The sequence below is a fragment of the Platalea leucorodia genome (assembly GCF_965183815.1).
Source record: "Platalea leucorodia genome assembly, chromosome: 3".
NCBI lineage: Eukaryota > Metazoa > Chordata > Aves > Pelecaniformes > Threskiornithidae > Platalea > Platalea leucorodia.
Window position 1 is genome coordinate 117,003,311 of NC_138825.1, and position 23,409 is coordinate 117,026,719.

Genomic DNA, 23,409 nt, shown 5'->3' on the forward strand with positions numbered 1-23,409 from the left:
ATTAACAAGGTATGAACATGGTATGAACAAAGTTTCCAGGCATTAGAAGGACATAGAAATAGAAAGAAGCCTTAGAGATATAAAATTTGAGGTTATGACATAATTTCGTCAATTCATGTCAGGATCACAGGAAGCTTATGTTTAGTTCACCTAATAAAGATGTTTTCATGTATGCTTCCTTAAACTTCCCACACATACCCCCTAAAGAGTTTAAAACATAAGAAAGCTTTACTAACGCAGTCTCTCAGAGCAATCTGATGACTGGCCAGATGTAATTAATTAGCAATAAATAAATGGTTAGGCAATGATTAATAACAACTAAAATTAATAAATAGTTTCTATTAAAGTAAAATTAGTACATAATTATTATAGACTCATAGAATTAGTATTTTCACAAATTGTAGTGGTTTATTTTAAAATTGGATACCTGCATTAGAAGCAGATCTGTAACTCACCTGGAGTTGCAATTCAAAGACAGCTGATATGCACGACAGTTCAGGGTATACTTCTGTACTATACCAACGCTAGGAAGACTGTATCTCTGAATAGTGCCAGATTCTCTTCCCTAGAAAAAAGCAATGCTTGCTTATTGAGAGAATTTTTCTATCAATAAACTCCTTAAAAAAGTTTTATTTATATCCTGTCCTGGACAAAAGAGTTTTTGGATAAGGGACAGAGCAGAAGTGGAGAGAGGGAATGTCATCACCCTAAAAGCTCTGAATTCTACTATTTAAACAAGATACTTTCTTAGGATGCTACAGTTTACAGATCTGCTTAAATCAGGGATGTTAAAACGAACAGCCATAGTCCACATACAGCCCACAAAACAGTTTCAGGAGCCCGACAATTCCCCATGAACCTTCAGACATGGTCTACATAACAAAAAAAAAAAAAAAAAAAGAGAACAGTGAAAAGATCCCTGTCCCACGCTGGTAAATCCACTCAAACAGTGCCCTGTGACAGTACCAGCTTGGGTCTGAAAGTAGTACAGCTGTGTTCATGTAGTGCTGCCTGCATGCTAACAAGTCTCACCAATTACTTTAAGACCTGAGCTAGCTTTAAAAGTAAATGCTTTAAAATACACTGGTTATTCAAAGGCCTGAGTAACAGTAAACAAATCTAAGTACCAGTGTGGTTTGTCTTTATTTTGTCGAATGACACACCCATGCCCTGTGTCAAGACAGTATCAGGCCAACGGTCTAAAATGAGTTTGACATCCCTGGACTGAAATGATCACTGCCACTATTTTCTCATGGTGTTTCTGTACACTGAACAGCATATCCAGCTTGTTTTACCTGCTGTTTAACCCTTATGCTGGAAATAAGCCAATATTAGACTTTAAGGTAGTCCAAAATTTATTCCTTTTTTTTTTTTTCCCCCCAAAGCCACCCCTAAGATCCTCAGCATAAATCATCTTTCATCTTTGACTTTTTCGCAGCTGTATACCCTATAAACTGAAAAGCAGATTTGGTCAGAAGTGTTAGAAAATCTAACCCCTGTAATATGCATTCATCTTCAGCACATTTATCCAGATCTAGTCTCAAAGGCATTTCCTCTCATTCCCTTCCTTTTAACCAAAGTCACTGATTAATTATCCCCTTAATTTTATTTTCTCACTCTTATTCTTCAAGCACAAACAGAAATGCATAGTCACCTACTAACCATCGCACTTTTTTCATTCATGTTTTTTCCGATGATTCACTGATTTTGTAAAATCCAGTCAAAGGATATTACCAAAAAAAAAAAAAAAAAAAAAAAGGCACTGGAGTAGGAACATGGGAAAACATCAAGATCTTTATTGGGAAGGTGGATAAAATGAAGAAACAGTGTTCTTTTTCTATCTTTGTTCTGCTCAGTTAGTTTGTTTTAAAGCCCACCCATATGTCTGTTCAACTAATGAGATCACTCTTTTTAGATCAGAAAAAAAAATGCACCCTTTGGCATGATACAATACCTCATATGTAATACATATGTATAATCCATGAATGTATTAATATGTATATCGAATACTACATACAAGTAATATTATCTATCATCATACATTATACCATTAATAAGTAAATAGACAAACTTTGTAAATCTTCGTGCATTTATATACAGCCTCAAAGAGACTTCCCAGAACTCAGATTACAGAATTAAGTCCTGACCTGGACTTTACCAAACCCTATGTGTAAGTACTAACTCAGGCAACTAGTCTGTACTTAAATTGTAAGCACTTAGTGAATTAGCCCTCCTGAAGAAAGAGTCCAGGTTAATGGAAGAACCTCTTAAAGTTATCTTTGAGGACATCTAGGAAGAGATTTCATCTGTAAGTTCTAAATTCAGAAATGCTTTGAAATTATGACTGCTTATGAACATGTTGCAGAAGAATCTCCTGCCTACAAGCACAAGAGGCAATCAGGAGTTATTTTAATCACGTAACTTACCACAAGTAGTATCTTATCAGATGCTGTTATTGCACAAATTGGATCTCTTGTTCCCTGAAAGTATACAAGCGATATTGATATCAGTTTTAATGCAACAGTAAGAATGCACTGCTAAAGAAAGAAGTTTTATTTAAATATACAGGAACATTGCTAAGTATCCACATGAAAAGGGGCTATCAAACCTTGTCAGTATACAGTAAATGGATGGTTTATGATATTAGTAGCCTTTGTTATGGGAATCATGACAATAATAATATTAACTGTTTCCTTTCTTCTCCCGCCCCTCCTCCAGAAAAATAAGAAACTCAAAATGTAGCAGGTGGTTAACAGAAAACACAAGAAGGCAACTATCCCTGACCTGTTGGGCCTGTAATTAACTTCAAGTATATTGGTAAGTACAAAAACGAGCACAAGTGTGCAAACACACACATATATAAAGTGAAAAAGGCTGAAAATACTAGAAAAGATTACAAGAGTTATTGAGTTTCCACAAGCTTATACTTTGTTGAAGTAAGGGGAGCTGCTTCTCACCAAGAAGACAGCAGGTATCTACCTACTGGACCCCAGAATATACTTTTCCTCTGTTCCCTACAGTTTGGTGTATATTTCCAGTAATACATAATGACACAGTAACAACACACTAACCAGACAGAAGAAAAATAACACTTATGTACAAAAGGTAAAAGAAAATTTAAGTATGACCACTTCTACTAATGAAAATCTATGAAAATAAATAAAGCAATACTAATTCTTTTTCAAGCCACCAGTGACACTACAATAAACTAGTTAAAAACATCACTCACTTCAATAGCTCTGCTGTAATCAAGGTGTCCATCTGCAGATCCTGAAGGGGTGTCATCTATATGATAAATCCTGTAGAGAAGGAAAGTTAGAAGAAAAAGGGAGTCCAAAGAAATTATCATTTTTGATAGCATATAGGTATCTTCAATCCTTGGAGAAGAAACCATTGCAATTGGAAAACAGAATAAAAGCTATGCCTGTTCTTATGTTCCAGTAGTATCCCCTTTGATAACCCTGCTTTGTATTGATATAAAGATATAGTACTTGCTTTCACTTTCACAGCCCCTGATGGTCTATTCCTGTACGATCTATAAACTTTCATTCTGCAACAAGAATTTCCTGCAAACCACCAACCACACCAACTGTCTCTTTTCAAATGTGCACTTCGTATTTCCTCAGGCTCTTCACCATACTTATGAAGAGCTACACCTTCATATCCAGAAAACTTATATATTACTGTATTCAATACTTCACCATAACTTCTCTTTGGCCTTAAAAAGTAGCATTAGGAAAGATTTTAGGATGCTAAAATCATAGTTTATACTGAATTACAACTATTTACTTTTTCAGTATTTCTATCAAATTTACAGTCTTATCCAAGGCTAGGACATTCAGGTACTAGAAAAATGTAAGTTATTACACCATGTACAAATAATTACTCATTGTTATGGATATATGGTGACAGGAGATGGTAGATTTATAGAAAGATGCTATAGCGTCTCCATGGAAGAAAACATAAAATAACAGAAAAGAAAATCATAACAAAGTTGCAAGCTTGTGGAGGTGACAGAAAAGTTAATGCCACTAACGAGCACTTGGGAAGAAAATATTTTGGAGGCACGATGATGTTGACTTTGGCTTGTTTGGTTCGAGAGGATAAAAGTCCATGCAGGATTAGATGTCAAAGATACAATCAGACACAAGAAGAACTAGCTGGATAGACTATGTCCTTACAGCCACTGACACACAAGAAGCAGCTAAAGTTATCAGACGGAATATAGCTGCCTAGAAACTAAGAGTATGGAGGAGAAAAAGGGGAGGGGGAAAAAGCATCAAGATACACAGCTGTGTAAGGGAAGCATGCAGCAAATGGAGACACTGAACAGAAACTAATCCAAAAGTCTAAGATATTTGGACAACAAACACACATTTATTACGAAAAACTATTCTTTAGTATTTAATCTCACATGCCTGCAAGTCTGAGTAGAAAAATGAGACGACAGTTCATATTTTAGGCATGGGAGAATCCACCTTTATCAATGATAACAATGCAAAGGAAGAAAAATGGCAAAGCCCGAAGACAAACCTCTCCCTGCCTTCTTTTCTGGTCCGTGCTACCTGATTAATTTCCATTGCTGTGAGCTTCTTGGCCACACGATACTGCCAGATGTAAAATGCTTCTTTTGAAGCTGCTATCACATGCGTTTTGGTCATTGTGACAAACAACGGCCCTGTTATGAAACCCAAATGGTTGTAAAATTAGAGCGGCAAGTATTGGACTAGCTGCTAATTTGTAAACTTTTTCCCAGATGGATGAAAACACATCTCCATAGGTTAAAAGCAAAAAAACAAACAAAAAACCAAAACAAAACCCACACCATACACAACCTAGCAGCAGTTTTCATTAATTGTTAAGAAATTTCACTGGGGCCTTGTGGCCTTGTTCAGAAGAACAGAGAAATTCTTTACAAGTTCTGATGTTAAAATTAACACTTTTCTCCTTATTATTTCATCAAATTTCCATGCACTAATGCAGAAGACATCAAATACACATAGACAAATTTTCAGGTTAATGACCAGTTCAGGAATATCTCAAATCTCTAACAAGATTTATAAAATACCTCCATATCTGACATATTTGTAATTATTCAAATATAAATAAGAGGAATACTACTCAAAAGTTGACAATCTAGAAGAGATTCTTTGATTAGCACTGCTTAAAAACAGTTAACAAATTTTGAGTTAGACAAGACCTAGAAATGCTGTTTGTACCTTAGTTAATAGCTGGGCCAAATAACAACTCTTTATCTGCATGACAGCAAATTAAATATTTAGCAAAGTATGCACTTAGTCTTTATTGCATCCAAAGATCACAGTGTAGGATGGCAGAGTATTTTCTTTACTTTAGCCCTAAGCCCATTTAGAATATGTGGATAAATTGAGTATTCCTGCTGTCAATGTTCGGTGAACAAAGAAGAAAAAAAAAAATATATATGCACTCAAACCATTACATTATTCTTTATAATACACTGTCTTGACTGTATTGTGGCTCTTTTTTACCTTTTACAATCCTTTGTTTCATCTTTCTGAAAACCACTGAATGCACATAAAAAGGCATGGAAGAACGTAGAAACCTATTAAGTAAATCCGACAATGTCTTCAAATGCTACAAGTAAATCAGTATTCTATCAGACAAAATAGGCAAATCCAAAAGAACTGTGTAACCCAGCCTGTTAATGAAACACTGAGTCATACAGATAACATGCTGTGAGCACAAAATCTGATTCTTTTACAGTGAATCTCCATTTTTTTTTCTGCATTTTAGCACAGAACAGAACTCTGGAGGGAGCTATAAGCCTGCCATAAAGAAGAGCAGTGCTACAAGAGACAGATGGGGGAAGACTGAACAGATTTTATTTCTTTGAAACCAAGAGGATTATGTAAGCTACCTGATGGCTCTAGAATACCTTCTAGTATAAATGTAAATATTGGATAAGAAGGGTTAGTGATGACGCTTTACAGGTGAGCAGTACAGTTGTTTACGTTATATGCAACTCAGTGTATTTCATATACTTATAACACATTCATTTCAATAATTAGTCACATACAGCTGAAGGATACAGTCTCCTCTGTTTCATTAACAACATTAATAAATTCTATGTATTTGCTCTTGGTTTTTATTACCTTGCAGATGGACATGCCATAACAATCAATGTTTTTATCTTTTAGAAATGAAACACAAGAATCTCCTGACCTGTGAGGGAATAAAGTTTCCTCTTGCTCAAGTCACAAAATTTTAGTACTAAGCCTCTATTTGGGCTCAGTTTAGTCAACATTTAAACACTTTACTCCAAGACAATGCTAAACCAAGCCCACATCTGAAAGCCATGGGCATTCCTCGGACTCACCACGTGACTCCCCATTTGACCCACAGCTTCCATGGAGCCTAAACTTACTCATTTGTGCACACCTCAAAGTACCCCAATATGGGAAAAAAGGATGTTCACATAAGTTCTGTTGTGATTCAGAAACAAGATGGCAACACATCTATGCTTTATCCAGAGGAATACAATCAATTAGGCATTTTATGAACATGCCTAAGACTTAAACTGGTTGTTGCTGTCAAAAAAAAAAAACCTACACCAACCCCTGACACACTTTCCTGCCACTTCTTTTATATCAGCTCTAGCAGTAGCTTGACCACAGAGTAAGGATCAGTTCATTCATCTAACTGAGCTCAAAATTAAATAAATTGGATTAAAGAGAAAATCACAAATGTTGGAGAGGGCAGGAATGAGCAGCCAGCACGGAGGGCAGGGCCTTCCCTTCTTTGCAACAGCAGGCTAGACGATGACTGTATTCATGCCAAATATGAAATCGCAGGGAGAGGGATACACAGCACACAGACACAATCATCAGGATCAGACCCGTTCAAAAACACATCTGGAAGAGCAGTATCTATATGTGGAAACTGATGCTTTTACAAAATTGCCTGTATAACTTAAACAATTGCATAAAAGTAGGACATTTGGGATTTTTTTTCTAGAATTGCTTCAGGATTTTATACTGGACAGTCATTAAACAAGCAAACAAAAAAAAATGCAAACAAAAATCTGTGGAAAAAGAAACTAAAATCCAAGTCTCGACTGGACATTAGGAAACATTTATTTACAGAGAGGGTAGTCAAACACTGGAACAGGCGTCCTATAGAGATGGTCGATGCCCCAAGCCTGTCAGTGTTGAAGAGGCATTTGGACAGTGCCCTTAATAACGTGCTTTAACTTTTGGTCAGCCCTGAAGTGGCCAGGCAGTTGGACTAGATATCGTTGTAGGTCCCTTCCAACTGAAATATTCTATTCTGTTCTGCCCGCCCTTTTCTCCTCAGAGCCTTAATCACTGGGCTACGCTCTGCTCCTAAAATGCTTTGGCTCCTAAAATGCTTCTTGGCTGCGTAACGGGACAGATTCAACACGAGGAAAGGATGCCCCAGCCACTCCAACTTTGGGCTGCTGCTGGGCAGAGAAGGAAGGAATGGGATTTGTCCTTTCCTGGGAAAGGAAAGATGCTCATTTCAATCCCTTCAGGCTGAGGAAGATCTAGAATCTCTTTCTAGGCAGCTAGTTTAACTACTTAGTTTCCTTTAGTGTAGGGAAGTATTATCATCTTATACAGTGGCCTTGATTTTAGGAGCAAGTGGTAAAATCAGTGCCCTTCAAAGAATTCATTCTCTGACTATTAAGCAGACAGAAAAGCAAGCACCTTAAGTCAGAAGGAGGCAAGAGATTTGGACGCTCCTCTGCTCAGCATTTCCACTGCATTGCGGCTTTCCATGCTAAACATGTGGACTTCTTAGATTGTCTAGCTCTTCCCACTGATTTTGCAGATAGCTGACTTCAGTATTAATGTCTTCATTCTTAATTTTTAGATCTTGAAAATATGGATGGAAAACATTTAAACAGGTGCTTTACTTTTCAGTGATCAAATACTGAAAAGGATTAAACACACCATCCCATCAAAACAATGCCAACATGTGAAACAACTGCCCTTTAAGTTTTCACTGGCCTTTCTTTCTCTTCTCACCTCATTTCTCTTCGCTGTTCCTTCATAAAACCTCCTCCCTGAAGGAGAGAAACTTTATTTCTTAGCTATCCAGGAATCTCAAATAACCTTCTGTGATGTCTGTATTTCATCCACACTCACTCCATCTCACTTCAAAACAGTTAGAAAACACCTGCTTTCATGTCTAATCTTCTTTAAAAAAATCGTAGATTGAAAACAAACTTAATCCATGACTATATTACTTCGCTGCAGAAAAAGCTGAGACACTTTCTAGTATATGAAATAGGATATACAAACACAAGAGAGACAAGTAATCCCATCTAAGTCTGATGGAAAGGAAGCAATCTGACAGACAGACACAAGACTAAACTGTTGTTTTCATACAAGCCGGTTACAGGCTGTCCCTGAGAAACTGAGACGAACTCAGTCTGATCAATAACATCTACCTAATTTTAGAGCTCGATTCAAACGTTTCTAGAAATGTTAGCTCATAAATAGAAAAAAACGTCAGGCAGCAGCAGGGACAACTGAACTGCACATGGGACAACTCATGAATGACCACAGTTTACAGAATACGAAGAAATACTAAAAATCAGTTATAGTTTACTTTAAAATTATCAACTGTAAGTAACAGCAATTCAAGTGCTGCTTCACATACAGTTCAGTCATCCTTGTTGAGGTGTCCAGGAGGGAGGCGAGACAGCTAGGCACGACTCCAGCACTCTGCCTTTAATCCACCTGTATGCTAACCAGGCTGTTGCATTCATTTCACTGGGCGCTAACACACATGCAAAAGATAACTCAACACTTCACTATGTCACTGCTCCTAAGTGCATGTAAGAAGATGATATAATCCATCCTGAGCAACATTTTCTTAGCAGATACCATCTGTTGTGTTTCCATTAAAAAGATGTTATATAACAAGATATTTAACCTTCTGTAATTTATATTTAGTTATTCATGACAGGACTTTGACAGAAAGCCTGTGAAAGGAGCACAGAAGAAACTGTGTGGGTTAATTTTTGTACCTTAGTAGGATGGAACATAATAATGCTAGACAACGGAGAAAAGACTAATTTATGGGCTAGCAAACATTAGCGATTGTGAAGGACCCTAAAAACAAGGCACAGGAAGAAAAATGCCCTTGGACAAAATAAAGAGCAACATGAGGAAGAGCTTTAAGGTGTAACCATCCATGATTGTCTAAAGAAAGTTGAAGTGATGGCCTTTCACTAGATAATGACTGATTAATCCTTTTTTGCCATCGTTAGCAGAGGCAAGCATTAGAACACAAATGACACAATTAAAAATTCAACAGAATAAAGGAAATAAGCACTTTTTTTTTAAGCCCTTCTTGAACTATTGGCTTAGAGCCCAACAACGCAAGATTTGCATCTCCTGGGGCTGAATAAAACATTGTGCACCGTCACAATTACTTTGTCATTAAGAGATTAATAGCACTTTGTTGAAACAATTTTATAAAATGTTATAAATTGACAATTTGTACAAATTGTGCCTTAACACATGTTCTCAGATGCATTATTCAAATGCTCCATCAGCTACTTAGCATCCCTAGATTAGCAATCTTTTTTCTCCACTATCAATTTCCTACCAGGTCAAAGCCCAAGAGACCTGCAGGGCACCAAAGTCAAGGAGGAGTAAAATCTTTATGCTCAGTAGAGTGCCAGGTGATTGCTATTCCAACAAGGGGCAGTCTGGTAAAAAAACAAAAGATATTCAATTTGCAGTAATTACAGCCAGTCAAAAAATATAGTTTAGACTCATGGCAGTCAAGAGTGCCCACTTAAGAATAGGCAGGAGCACACAGATACCAAGTGGTCTGTTGAGGAACATCCTACTATATGAGAAGGCTTTTTTTGTAAGTATTTATGAAAATCAAATAAAGTAACAACCTAAGTGTTTTTAAAACATTCTGAAAGATGGCACTTAGAAGTCTGAAACAAGAACAAGAGTTCAAAACAAAAATTACCTAAGCAACTTATTTTCTGGACAGAACTCAATGCAACAATTTATCGCTTTACTAAAAGAGAATACCCTGAAAAAAAAACTGTTTTTGTAGAAAGAAGAGAATTTCAGACAAATAATATATTTTTCTAAGTCAATAACACCCCTCCAATTATCTTGTGTAAGAGATATGTTAATTTTACTTTTGTACTGCTTATATCTTAAACTATTAATTATTACTCTCACCTGATAAATGAAAAAAACAGCTTTATAGCAATTATAAACAGGACAAAAGGATAATGATTTTGTTAGAAATGATGCGCCCACTGGAATCTTAAAAGAACTTACAGAAAGGTCTTCTGCCTTTAAGGTTTTACAAGGTCTTCTCTCTCTATTGACCTCAGCAAGGCCAGCCAGCTGCTTAAGTTCAGCACCCTGTCAAACTGGAACAATTATACTTTCTAGGGCCAAGAAGCTCCAGCTGTGATAAACAGCATGATATACTGTATATTAAGACCTTGACTCTGTACAAGCGTCTACACCTTGCACAAATTGACCTTATGTTATAAATATTTCAAGTTGTTCTATAAAGCTGTATCTTCAAAGGTTACAAAAAAGGAAAGCAACTATGATAAAACCAGTGCAATGTGTTCCAAAAGTGTTTCATTTATAGGCGTTTGCTTTTCACTTTCACCTTCAATCCCTTCTGTAAGTTTGGTGGGCTAACTTTAAAGGAGTCTTAGAGGATGCATATATTTTTAAAAAAAAAAAAAAAAAAAAAAAGGTTGAATCTTTGGCTGTGTTTACTATACAGCAATGAAAGACTTGCTTGTTATGTTTGAACTACTGAGACTACAGAAATTTTTCAGAACTCAAAAATGCAAATATTCCAAACCTCAAGTATTTGCCCATCTATGAGGCTAAAGGCTATGAAGTCTAACATTTTCACAAATGAACTCACAGTAGGAAAGAGCATTGTAAATCTATGCACTAAATTGAACCTCTGACACTGGAGGGAACGGAAGCAGACTGTAGAAGGCTTATTTAAGCTAAAGGAAGAGAAACTTTTTCCAGATTGTTTAATCTCTTCAGCACAATTCAAATACAGTTGGAACAACAACAGCGTTTTTCAATTAAATAGCATTTCTCTTTAACTGTTTTCGGTCACTGGAGAAAATTCTTTTCTTGTGTACAGACAGCTGTAGGAGACGGGTCGTAATGGGTGAACCATAAAGAAACTTAAACCTTTGTTTATAATATCAAGAAACTATCACAGATAGATTTAGAAAGCTCACATAAACAAAACACTAGAAAAATGCAAAGAAAAGAGTTTAAATGCAGAGTTAGAGGTGTACATGCAAAGCTAATTTTGACTGTTTGAGTGGGATTCATCTCACCTAATTTTAGACATCTCTGACAGAGATGAGCTGGTTGCCCTGGGCTTCTTTGTACCCAATGGAGAGCAAAAAGACCCCTTTCAGGAATGATTCACTGAACTTATTTTAGATGTCAACTGTAGAAATGAGATGACCTACTCCCTGTAAGTCCCTGAATCCTCCTCCCACCACCCCAATCCCACCTGTCAATTAAGTCCAGGAGACTACTGGGCACATATAGTGTAGACATCTGATCAGGAGCAGGGATGGGACAGAGGGGACACAACAGACACCCCACCCACACTACTACCACCCACCACATCATCTTACTTCAGTGCTCAGTTTTTGGTTTGGTTTTGTTTTGTTTTTTTTTCCCTCCATCCGTTGTAAAATTCTTGGTATTGGATTTCCTGGGCACTTTATTCCTTAAGATTCTGATGTGCCACTCCTGTTGTAAAAGGTGGCAAGAAGGCATCACATTGACATAAAGAGAAATTATGAGACTAAAAAGTACCACAATATTTCATGCACATTCCATAGGACAAAGAAGTCAAACTCATTCATCAGAGCAGGATACTCTTCATTTTGATTATGACCTACAATATAGGGCATGAATTTCACAATATATATTTGACTCACAGCTGATTTCCTTCTGCTACCACTGAAAAACTGAACAATGTTAGAAAATGACACTTTCAAACTGAGTTAATATATAAAAAAACTGTTTAGTAGCACTGGTTGAGGATAATAATCTTTATGATCTCAACTATGTCTATTCTTGTTTTTTTTCTTCCTACCTATATTCTTCTGTGAATTGTTGTTACTTCCTAGTCTTATAGTTCTTCACCTTACTTTCCTCATGATTTCTATCTTACCAAAACTTTGCTAGATACTTTTCCCATCTATTTTATCAGACAGGATGGCTGTTTGTTTATCGTTTAATACTAACACCAAGCACTAGCACTATGGCTTGGAACTAACTTCTCTAATGACATTAATTTAGACAGAAGAGCTACTCTTTGCAGAGAGGGTAAAGCAATGGCTCTAGGAGGCAATTCACATTGAAAAAAGTTCATGAGGTTTCTTGTCATAATAGCTACATCTCTTTTTTGTCACAGGTAGGGAAAAGATTTTGGTTTGGTTTGTTTAAAAATTAAACCTAATTTCTGCAGAATCAGAGCATGTAAGTTCTAAAGTTATACACAATTAAGTAGACACCTTTTCATTAATAAAATAAGTGGGGAGGAATTCTTCCAGGTTTACAATAAGCAATCTAGTTTTATCCATAACCTGTTCCAATATGGCTCTGCTCCTCTGCTGTATCAACCATGCACGGAATTCTTTTTCTCGTAAGTATTTTATTGTTCTCAAAGTGCTATACCACTGAGCACAGCAGTTGTATAACATATCCCACCTTTCTAACATAATGGAATCACGTTAGATGTCTACTGCCAAATACACCTGATAGTTAGCATCATTTTAGCTAAGAGGTTCTAAAAATAAGTATGTACTTTTCATTTAAATAACTATACTCTCCTCCCTTATTCAAACGCGAATAAATATTTTTGCTAAAACTTCATTACAAATGATTTAGCCTTTCAATAAAACAGAAAGGTTAATCAAAGAATTAAGCTTCAAAAAGAAAACTGCAAATGGAGTTCACAGTGTCTATTCTGAATCCAAATTCAAATCTATTTGGATAACAAACCAAAAATAAAGCAAAAAACAGAACAAACAAAAGTGGATTAATTAATCAAAAAGCTGATTAATTTGTCAGTTTGTCCACACTCCCCTCGTCTGTTTGAAGGGAAAAATCAATGATCTTTATTCTCTAGCAAAACTCCCAGAAAACAGTGGTTTGCAATTACTTGGCAATGTTCTGTACCACACCTGCAGTAAACAAGCAGTAGGAAAAGTCTGGAATTCAGATCTATTTAGGATTTGAGGGTATTTTTGTACTTCTGTTATAATCCACTGATTTTTTTTATTTGATTTTTAATTTATAATCTGAAACTCTTTAGATAAAACAATTGTGAGGAAGATAAGGAAAAGATATTGTCAACACTGAAATATAAGAAACTGATCTTTAAGATATTTGGGAAGCAGCAACATGTTATTTTTAAATGAAATCCAGATTAAACTATTTCAATTGCTGTGCGAAACAGGACCCTCTTCAAAAAGTACATTTGCTTAAGAAGGAGTTGAATGACCACTGTTGTGAAGGAAAATCTGAATCACCAAGAACATCCATTTAAAAAAAAAAAAAAAAAAAAGGAAAAGTAACAATTTTTTTTTTAAATTTTGTTGTAAATAGTTTGTATTAACTGGAAGAATCAGTTTAAATATAGCCAATTTTTACAAGGAATAGGACTGGTTTTATAAGCCACTGTTTTTATTAACAGAGTAATTAATAGGTCATTTCCAACATAAATTACAGTTCACAACATGGGAACCCCTGATTACATGTTTATTACATTTAGGGAGAGTCCAAGTAGAAGTGAGAATCCAACATAAAATCAGTTACAACCATGTGTAGAACAGAAGGTCACAACATTTGGATGCAAGGAGTGTTACCACACAGTGATTATTTCATTGAACAACAGACTTGCATAAGAAATTCATTATAAAGACTAGAAAAAAACCCAACAGAATAAGACTATTGCAAGTTGCTTACCAATATCAATATATTTTGGGTCCAAGGGAGTGCCAATAGAATTGCAGAGAACCAGCACATACTGTATGGAAATAAAAGCAAGTGTCATTACTACCGCATTTTTTGTAAATTAAGAAGCTGTACAAGGTTTTCTGTGAAGGTGTATCTCATAACCCACATTTCACACCATCTAATGCTGATCAGCAACAGAAAACAGAGGGACCATGACTGCAGTAAATATAAAGCAACATAAGCATGAGAGTAATGAGATATTTGCCCATTAGCACTATAAACGAAGCCAAGCACAAAACAGGAAAACGACAGCTGTTTTAAGCGGAGGAGCAAATCTACCAGACAAAATACAATAGGCAGGATGTACCACCAGCAGGGTCCACAGGTAACATGCGGGCAAGACAGCCAGTGTCTCACCCCCTGCTCTGTGGGGCACACACCGTACTGTGATTATTTACCAGCATGATCCACCAGCAGTTTCTCAGTGAGTCGGCTCTCGCCTAGCTGTTCACACGAGGAATAATCTAATAAACTGCATCAGACCCCCTCGCTAGCTCGCAGAAATTAGGACCCTTGTTCTGTCCTTTGCAGACCTCGATCTCCTTGAACCTCCAAGAGGGCTACAGTGTGGTAAGAACTGTGAATAAGGCTATTCCTCCGCCCTGCAGTATCGCAGATACTGCATAACTCATGAGTTTTGTTAGTTTCGCCCTTCTTGTAACCCTGCTCGGGAAGGCTTTGATAGCACAGATACCTCAGATTGGTCTGTTAAACTCAGGAAGTGCAAATAAATAAAAATTGACCTAGACACCAATGCTTCATTGTTGTTGCTGATATATTTATTTTTCCAGACCTAAATCAAGCATTAAATAGGTTTATGATGACTGCACAGGGAAATAAGAATGTCTTGAATGAGGTCTGGAAATTAAGCAGCAACTTTTACTGTAAAGTCTTGAGATTTGAAAAAAAAAAAAAAAAAAAAAAAAAAATACAGGGCTGCCAAAACTTGAATCACCTAAGAGCTGTTACCCTGACTCTCCAGGACATGGAAGATAGTTCTTCATAGCTCTTTCACCTCCTGAACAATTCATGCAATTGAGGTAGCAGACTACAGCAACTGTACAGATTACCCCTTTAATCTGACAGATTGATAGCTTATTAATCACATGAGAATGGCAGAATTTAGGTTTTCAGCTACTGTATGAACTTCATTCTTTCAAAGAAAAAGATCTGAACAAGGATTTCTTTTCATTAAATAATTTATTCTTCTGGTTCTGCCACCAATAAACACCTCTCAAAACCAGTATTTTTATTTTTTTGCTCATGAGTTAAACTTTCCACCAGCATTCTCAAATTTCTCTTTTCTAAAAAATATGTTGAGCCTCCAGCTCTGTAGGAAACCACACCTGGCTTTTTAAACTATTTATTGTTTGTTTCCATTAAGTTTATGTTAATTCTTCTCTGGTAAATTATTCCAACATTCACTCTTTTATCAATTTCGCTTTTATGCCCTTTTTACTTATTTCTGAGACTCTAAGTCAGTAGCTCGGAGACTGCCAAGGGGTGACGGACTAGCAGTATCCAAGACAGAGGCTGCAGGAGCTACACAGGGTGCTGCCAGGACAAGGGAGTTCGCACTGTCTGAGTTGATCAAAGCAGAAAGCTCAAGCCTTGTTATGGGTATCAACATTAAGTTCTTTGTAACTCACTGATATTCACATCCACTTGCAATACCTTTAAACGGTTCCTGCTGAAATTAGTCTTTTTTGCCCCATCAACTATTGCTGTACATTTTGCAGTCTTGAAATCACAATTCTAACGACCCAAATCTATTGCAGAACAAATCTGTTTTTCAGAAAGCAACTCTAATGAAAGGCTACCCAAAGGATTAGCTTTGTTCACTTCATTTCCTAAAAGCTGACCCCCCACAGTGTTAATAATTACACTGGAGCTGTTTCAAAGAATTGAAAGATGCTTATTATCTGTAATTTTCACATGCTAAAATCAAATCTCTCATTTATGTTCAAGAAAGTTACACTAAATCCCTCCATTGTTTGTTTCCTATTTTAAAAATACGACCCAGAAAAATCTCTTTTTATTGCACTCAATTTCACAAAATGGTTTTGGCCATGTATACCCTATTTTCAGTCCATATGACAGTACACCATTTATTGCACAATCAAGCAAAGCAGCACTAAAGCATTTTTTTTACCGTTGCACCAATTGACTCCGTCTCATGCTCCTCCTTTGCAAGCAATATACAAGTGATATAGAAAATAATTCAGAAGTGAAGGCAGTAAGAAAAACTGTAACAGTTAGCATCACGCTAACCAAACATACATTAACCAAAGGATACATTTGCCATATCATTTGTCACTACATTTAAAATAAACCAACAAACAAACGAAGCAATTTGTAGTAACGTGATTTATATCACCTAAAAAATTCCACTTTTTTTCCACTTCTGACTGATTAAATATTTGTTACCATTCTGATGCTCTCCTGCTTTTAGCTTTTCTTTGGAGAACTGTTCTAGATGTTTCTAAAGAAACATTAATCTTGAAGGCTGCAGTTTTCATGAAGTTACTAATGGCTACAAGGAGTTAAAATATAGAGGCAGTTAATCAGTTCTGCACATTACTTCGTTGGTTTTGGGGGTTCTTTGTTTTTAAACACTGATCCCATTCAAGTGCCATTCTGTCAAATGACAACTGAATAACATGCTCTGAGACAGATTCAGAATTTTACATTTCATCTTATTCTGTCTGTAAAGCACTGATGTGTGGAACAGAGCATTTCAAGTGAAAATTAAAAGAAAGACTTTACCTGAGGTTGATTTTCATCTGCTTTAGTTGCTAAAACACAGAAGTCTCCATAAGTTGTTATGGAAATCAAGCTCTTGACATATTTCACATACTTCTCATTGTTTTTTGTGTCCCAAAAGACTACACAGTATTCTGGACGATCAGGTCGGGTATATGCATAAACAACTGTGTTGGAGCAGTAACCCCACTGCCAAGAGAGACAATTTTGATAAGACCTATCAGAAATTACAAGAATTCAATAATAAATTGTTCACAGCTATGAAAGAAAGTGTTTATTTCATATACACAACCAGTATTCAATATTCTTTACCTGTCAAGTATGAACTGATTCATTAAAAGTATGTGAACACAGCTCCAATAGTAAGTTATTTGCATAGTATTAAACTGGCAAAAGAAGCCTTCCTATCACGCAGAATAACCTATCATAACCAGAATTGCAGGATCAACCTCAAAATGTGCCAAGATCTCACTTCCCCTTGTTTCCTCCTTGTTCGGCAGGTACACCAAAATACCCACTATGATGATGGGTTTTGCCATGAAAATGCTCGATCTATAGCTATTGATTTGGAAATCCAAAGTTCATTCCCCAAGGGGAATACAATAAACACCTCAAACAGTGCAATTCCTGAAGCGGACAAAAATAAGCAATTATATTAGAGTACTATAATAGCTCACATCACCTCTTCCATATTAGTAACATGAGAAAAACCCTCCCTTCCCCCTAGAAGAATACAAGTATTCACGTAACAAGTAGGAGAAAGGGCAGAAAGGCAAAAGAAGAAATAGAATATCCAAATGCTGTAAAAGCCATGAAGATATATTTTATTGCATTCAACTGATTTAAATTATAGAAATTAATAATGAAAACCCTTTCTAACACAGCAGAATCAGAAAATATCTCAGAAAGGAGGTGAAGCTGACAAACAAATGAGATATAAAGCAAACCACTTAAGGATGATGATGCAATTGTAGAAAAACTAATAGAATTCTCTGCACCGCATTTACTAGAGAGAGAGAGGGAAAGCTTGTTAGAGAGCTGGCCAGAAGGGTTCCCACACTCAGGGAATGAAACTGAGATGATAAACTAAAGTATCAGCAAAAGAACTTTTAGAATAGATCTATAAAAGGAATGGTAACAAATTGTCAGAACCCAATTGTTTTCACTCAAGTAGTGTTCTACAGGAATTTAAACACAATGCTGTGGAGTACAGCCAGAGGAACAGGAGTGGGCAGATGTAAAAAGCATTATGATTCTCACAAGCACAAATCAGTAAATACAGCTTTCACACAAGGCAGAGATGTAAAAAAAAAAATGATATAATAAATAACGGAATTAGATGGATATGGATAAATACAACACATTGGACAGTCATGTTTTTAGCCCTGGAAGTTGTACCTCATTCATTTATTATTTATTGTCTTTCAGAGAGGCAACAGGCTTGCAAATGAAGATAACTCAACTGATATGACCTACTTGGATTTTCAAGAAAATCAAGCTCATTTTGGATACAGGAAGAAAAATAAAAGGATTGGAATAAAGGTAGTTTTTGACAACTGAGAGCACTACCCACAGGATCCTTCCCAGAGATGCAAACTGGAACTTATACTACTCTGAACATTCAAAATTTATATGAAAGGAGTACGTTATGATGTAACAAGTCAGTAAACTGTAGATCATGTTTGTCAAATCTAAAACTGATTTCAAGAAGTGGAAAAGGACCCCAGGATGCTGGATGAAGAGGATATAAAGTAAAATCCAATGCAGATTTGAACAAGGTAATCTACACCGGAAGAAATGTAACTAGAGCTAGAGATTCTAAATTAGTATTACAACTCCAAAAAGATACCATGTAAACTATGAATAGTTTAAAAATTATCAGCTCAATTCATAGTTTTTACTGTCCTATTAATTTAGAACCCCCTTTCTCTAATTATGGTAATACCTGAAAAATACAGTAGATTGCTAATGTGATACTAACACTTCATCTCCAGGTCATTAATTCCAATCCAGCCTAAGTTAATGCCAGCTTTGAATCACTACCATTTAATTACTGTCACCTTTTAGAATATCTAGTTCCTGAAACGGAGTTACTGATATAATCAGAAAGAACACAGTGGTAGTAATGTGTATTATTTACTGAAGGACAACACATATCATTCACCATAAAAATATTTAACAGTGAAACCGAGTATGCTACCAATGGGTTAGGAGTTTATTTGCTGCAGAAATAAATTAATGTGAGCACATCTTTTTCAACTTTAAATATGCAAAAGCAAAAAAAAAGAAAAAGAAAAGCTTACACATGCAGTTTCCAAAACTAAGGTTTCAAAATATTATTCATTTCCAAAGTGTGCCAGATCTTGAAATACACATGGTCTCATAGACACTGATGAGTTTAAAAAAAAGCAAGAGGCCTGTGTTCCAGCTGTTACACATTTCCCAGAATAAACATTAGGTAGCATTTCCTGCAAGACTAATTTCCAGATCAAATTTCCAAAGTCTTTTCCAGCAGATTTACAACAAACTATTTGAGATTGCTTCCTAGCAGATTTGTGTTTATAAGCCCCTGACCAATGATTTTTCACAACTGAGTGGAACAATACATTTCAATATAGCTGCAGTATGTTCCTCACATTACACTCGCTCTCTCTTTAATCACAGTGGTTACACACCGATGATTAAAGACCATATCCTGTGCTGGAAAAAAAAAGTATGCACTAGTGCATACTGGACAGTAATCGCTATTGTTTGTTGAACTGTGAATTTAAGTGAAATAGTCCTAACTCTTTAAAACAAACAGAAAAACAAAAACCCCATATAGCAGACAAGGTAAAAACATTATTTAGAATTAGCTGAATACACACTTGTAAAAAGTATATTGGGAACTGAAATATAAGTAGGAAGTACACGTGTCAGGTTGCATTCTTTTCTACTGTTCAGGTTTCTACACAACTCTCCTGTTCAAACTAATAACTCACCAACAAAAAAAATGACAGTAAAAGTAAGGCTCAAACAGTTCCAATTGTATCACTTAGCCCACTCAGTTTAACCAAACAGCAGTGAAAACACTGGAGCCTTACCTATATGACAGCTTCAATTACTACCAAATTTAGAATCGTGCCCAATTCTGTTAATATTAACAAAGCATACATTCCCTTATTATGAAAATAAAATCACAAATTCATTATAAAAGCAAAGGCTAAGTCATCCCATCATCAAGACAGACACTCACATTCCACTAAAACTTCAAGTCAGTAGTGTTGATCAAACAGTAATCATGTTAAGCACTGATTTATATATTAGAGAAATCTACTTTTTCAATCCATTCAGAAAGAGAATAAGTAACAGGAAACTTATTAATACAGCTAAGTGCCACATTACTACATACCTTGTAATCTGGACGAATGTTTGCAAAATATATGTAAGAATCAACAGCTAGTGCAATTTTCAGCCCACTTCCCTCCCAAGACAAGGCAGATATCTGTTTGCCAGGAACTTTCAGTGTGCGCAAATGCTTTTTTAAAAACAAAGGAAGAAAAAGATTCTGAAGTTATCATAGGAAAATGACTCTAAAATACATAAACAACAGTTCTGATAGTTGATAAAAACCAAGCATAGATCTTCTTTACAGTACCCCATAATGACTCCCGAATTATAATACACATGCAAACAAAGGGGGAGATACTTAACACGCATTACCATAAAGTGTTCTTTTGCCTCAATTATTTTTGACAGAGAGAAAGAAAAACCAGGATTCACTGATAGTTCAAACTTAGAAAAAATAAATAATAGATGGAGAATGACAGTATAAACATTTTTTCTTTGGTTGATAATTTGAATCACTTATAATTTCAGTCACTACGAAAATAAACACAACAATAGTACTGATAGCTGACATGCCTCAGAAGTTTCATTTATGCTGGAAGTGTATGAGTTAGTTGATATACAACACCCTTAACTACAGCTGATAATTTAAACAAATAAAAACATATAGCTAATCTATGTCAAGAGCATACAATGAATCAGCTGCAGATGTACACAATTTGCAGTGAGGCAATGGACATTCTCCTCTTCTCTATTCCCTTTCAAATAAAGTCTAAGAAAGGCAGTAATGTATCCATTTACAATTTAAGAGAGAGCAAAGAAATATACTTTCCATCTTTTTTTTAATATCTTTATTTTACTGTACAATTTGAAGTTGAATGAAGGAAACAATTGAAAAAAAATGTTTTCAGAACTATAACCTTAGTCCCACAGATCACTTTTATGTGGGAAGATTTTTGTTTGAAAATAATATAGATGTATGTAATAAAGGATACATTAATCTACTATTTACTGTAAGATTTTTAATAATCTTAGGCTTTAAAAAAATACAACTTTTTACTGAGCAGAACACGGAAACTTAGATCTAAGCATAAGTATCATTTTGAGGGCATAACTTTGTGCGTAAAACTGTTCTCAATGAACTTACACAGCTTAGTACCTATTTCATGCCTTTGATCAAATGCAAATACCAAGTCCAAATACTGGTCACATATTATTCACAGAAGATACCATCTTCCAAAAAGTTAAGTCTGTACCTGAATGTCAGAACTAGTATAAAACCATTCTAAAATCTAAAGAATTTACTGCTCAACACTAGATACAGAATCTGGAACACCTGTTTCAGTTAATCTGAAGGACATCAGCGACCAGAGATGTAACGTTATTGCGAAAACCTTTGGTTCCATTTAATACTTTCAACCAAGGAAGCCCCTACAGATGATGTAGGATCTTAACCCCTTTCACAGCACAGCTCACAGCTCTATCCTCACCCTCTGATACCTAACACTAACTTACTGATTTCCACATATATTACTAGGAGGGAAAGTGAAATTACCTGAAATTACCTTGCAAGGCAAGAGTAGCACCATGAACAAAAATATATATGAAAGCTGTCTCTCAACAGTTGAACATCTTGTAAAAAAGACAGGAAGTACAAAAAACATTTACAAAGCAATATCCCCAACAGACAAATGAAGATTAGAAACAGTTTACCTTTTCTGAGGTTTCTGAGCCATTGCTTTTACTGATAACCAGATGCCATTTTCTCAGTTTTACTGATTCCATGAAAATAGAGGGGAGCATTCACTGCCGTATTTTGAATTCCTAATATAGAGATGCCTAGGTCTCTTACGCAGCCAGTGGAGAAAGAAAAGTACTTCCAGATTTCATACACAGATGTTAAGTGAGCATCTTAACTGCTGCCTAAGTAAGTGTTCCAAACCACTTATTGACTACAGCCTGAACTCAGGTATCTGAATTAGGTGTTCAAAGTTAGGCACTACACATATCCCATCATTTAGTGTTTTACGAGATGCACTCGGATTTTCACGCTGGCCACTAGCTTGCTGTTCTAAAAGGGTACCTGGTCCTGCGTCATCTTTCCAGATCCAGGTGGGTGTCCTAGATACCTTAGAGCACTAAACACCTGCATTTTGGCATCCAAATTCCACCAGTAATGACCACATAGACAAAACATACTAAGATTAAAAAATATTTAAGTTATATAATTATATTAAATATTTTTACCTCACCAAACGGAGTATAGAACTGCACAATGTTTACATCTTTTTCTTGAGTAGTTGCTTTTAGGGAGCCTGCCACCGCCAATACGCTTCCACAGTGGTTCCACTGAATACATACTACATTCATACCAGTGTCAATCAAAACAGGATCTAGTTTTTAAGAAATAAACATTAAGAATATAAACACAGGTTTTGGGTCAAGAGTAGCTCAGTAATTAGCACCCCACATTTTGTACCTACTGTGGTCATTCTCATCTCTCATTATCTGGCATCTTCCATTGTCATAACAGACAGCAAGACAAGGACAGTCTGGTTCGATGTAGCCTTCTGTACCATGATACCAATGTATTCCAGCAATACTGAATGCTCCAGTTAAGTTCACCAAACAACTCAGTTTCATTTTCACCTAGACAAGAATGGTTAATTATTTAAAGTCATATACAACACGCTATTTAGAAGAACAACTTGTATCTCTACTGATACCTTGCAAAAGACCAGATGTCTATGCAATTCTTTTTCCTGTCCCAAGAAAAATTTTCACATTTGCAAAATTTTAAGAGTTTGAAAAACTTCCTTATTCAAAGCCAGATCAGACATATGAACACATACATTTTAACTACAAAGAAGTACTTTAATGTTGGCATTTTCATTGTTTGAAAAGTAACTTAAAAACAAAGGAAAAAAAGAAAAAAAAGAAAGGAAAAAAAAAAAACACCACAGAGAAAGACACACACACACAAGGAGCCCCACTGGAACTTTGCAAAAAATAAAAATAATTTCAAACCATTCCTGGCCACAAGATTTTTTTTTTTTAAAAAAGAAACCTTTTGTCAGCTTTTTCTTGATAAAATTCTCTTGAAAAATATATAAAAATAATGGCAAAAAATATGTGTCCAAATTAGAACACCAATTAAGATAAGTATACTTTTGTAATAATTAGCCCTGTACATCTGGTAACACAGGTAAAAGCTTCTTCTGAAAGATGCACCTGCATCACGTCAAGG

General features: G+C 35.8%; 1 protein-coding gene across 2 annotated transcripts in view; it reads right to left on the reverse strand.

Moving 5' to 3' along the window:
• Positions 1–23,409, reverse strand: part of WDR35 (WD repeat domain 35) — a gene marked incomplete at its 5' end in the record, with an annotated part of 52,434 nt that overhangs the window by 22,383 nt on the left and 6,642 nt on the right. Inside the window, 10 exons of one of the 2 annotated variants that reach the window (XM_082306697.1) lie at positions 456–565; positions 2,427–2,480; positions 3,230–3,299; positions 4,534–4,678; positions 14,022–14,082; positions 16,225–16,257; positions 16,839–17,024; positions 20,227–20,352; positions 22,410–22,555; positions 22,646–22,811. In XM_082306697.1, the coding sequence (XP_082162823.1) occupies positions 456–565; positions 2,427–2,480; positions 3,230–3,299; positions 4,534–4,678; positions 14,022–14,082; positions 16,225–16,257; positions 16,839–17,024; positions 20,227–20,352; positions 22,410–22,555; positions 22,646–22,811 (1,097 nt within the window). The remainder of the gene's footprint in view (positions 1–455; positions 566–2,426; positions 2,481–3,229; positions 3,300–4,533; positions 4,679–14,021; positions 14,083–16,224; positions 16,258–16,838; positions 17,025–20,226; positions 20,353–22,409; positions 22,556–22,645; positions 22,812–23,409) is intronic. The other variant, XM_082306696.1, reaches the window with a different exon arrangement.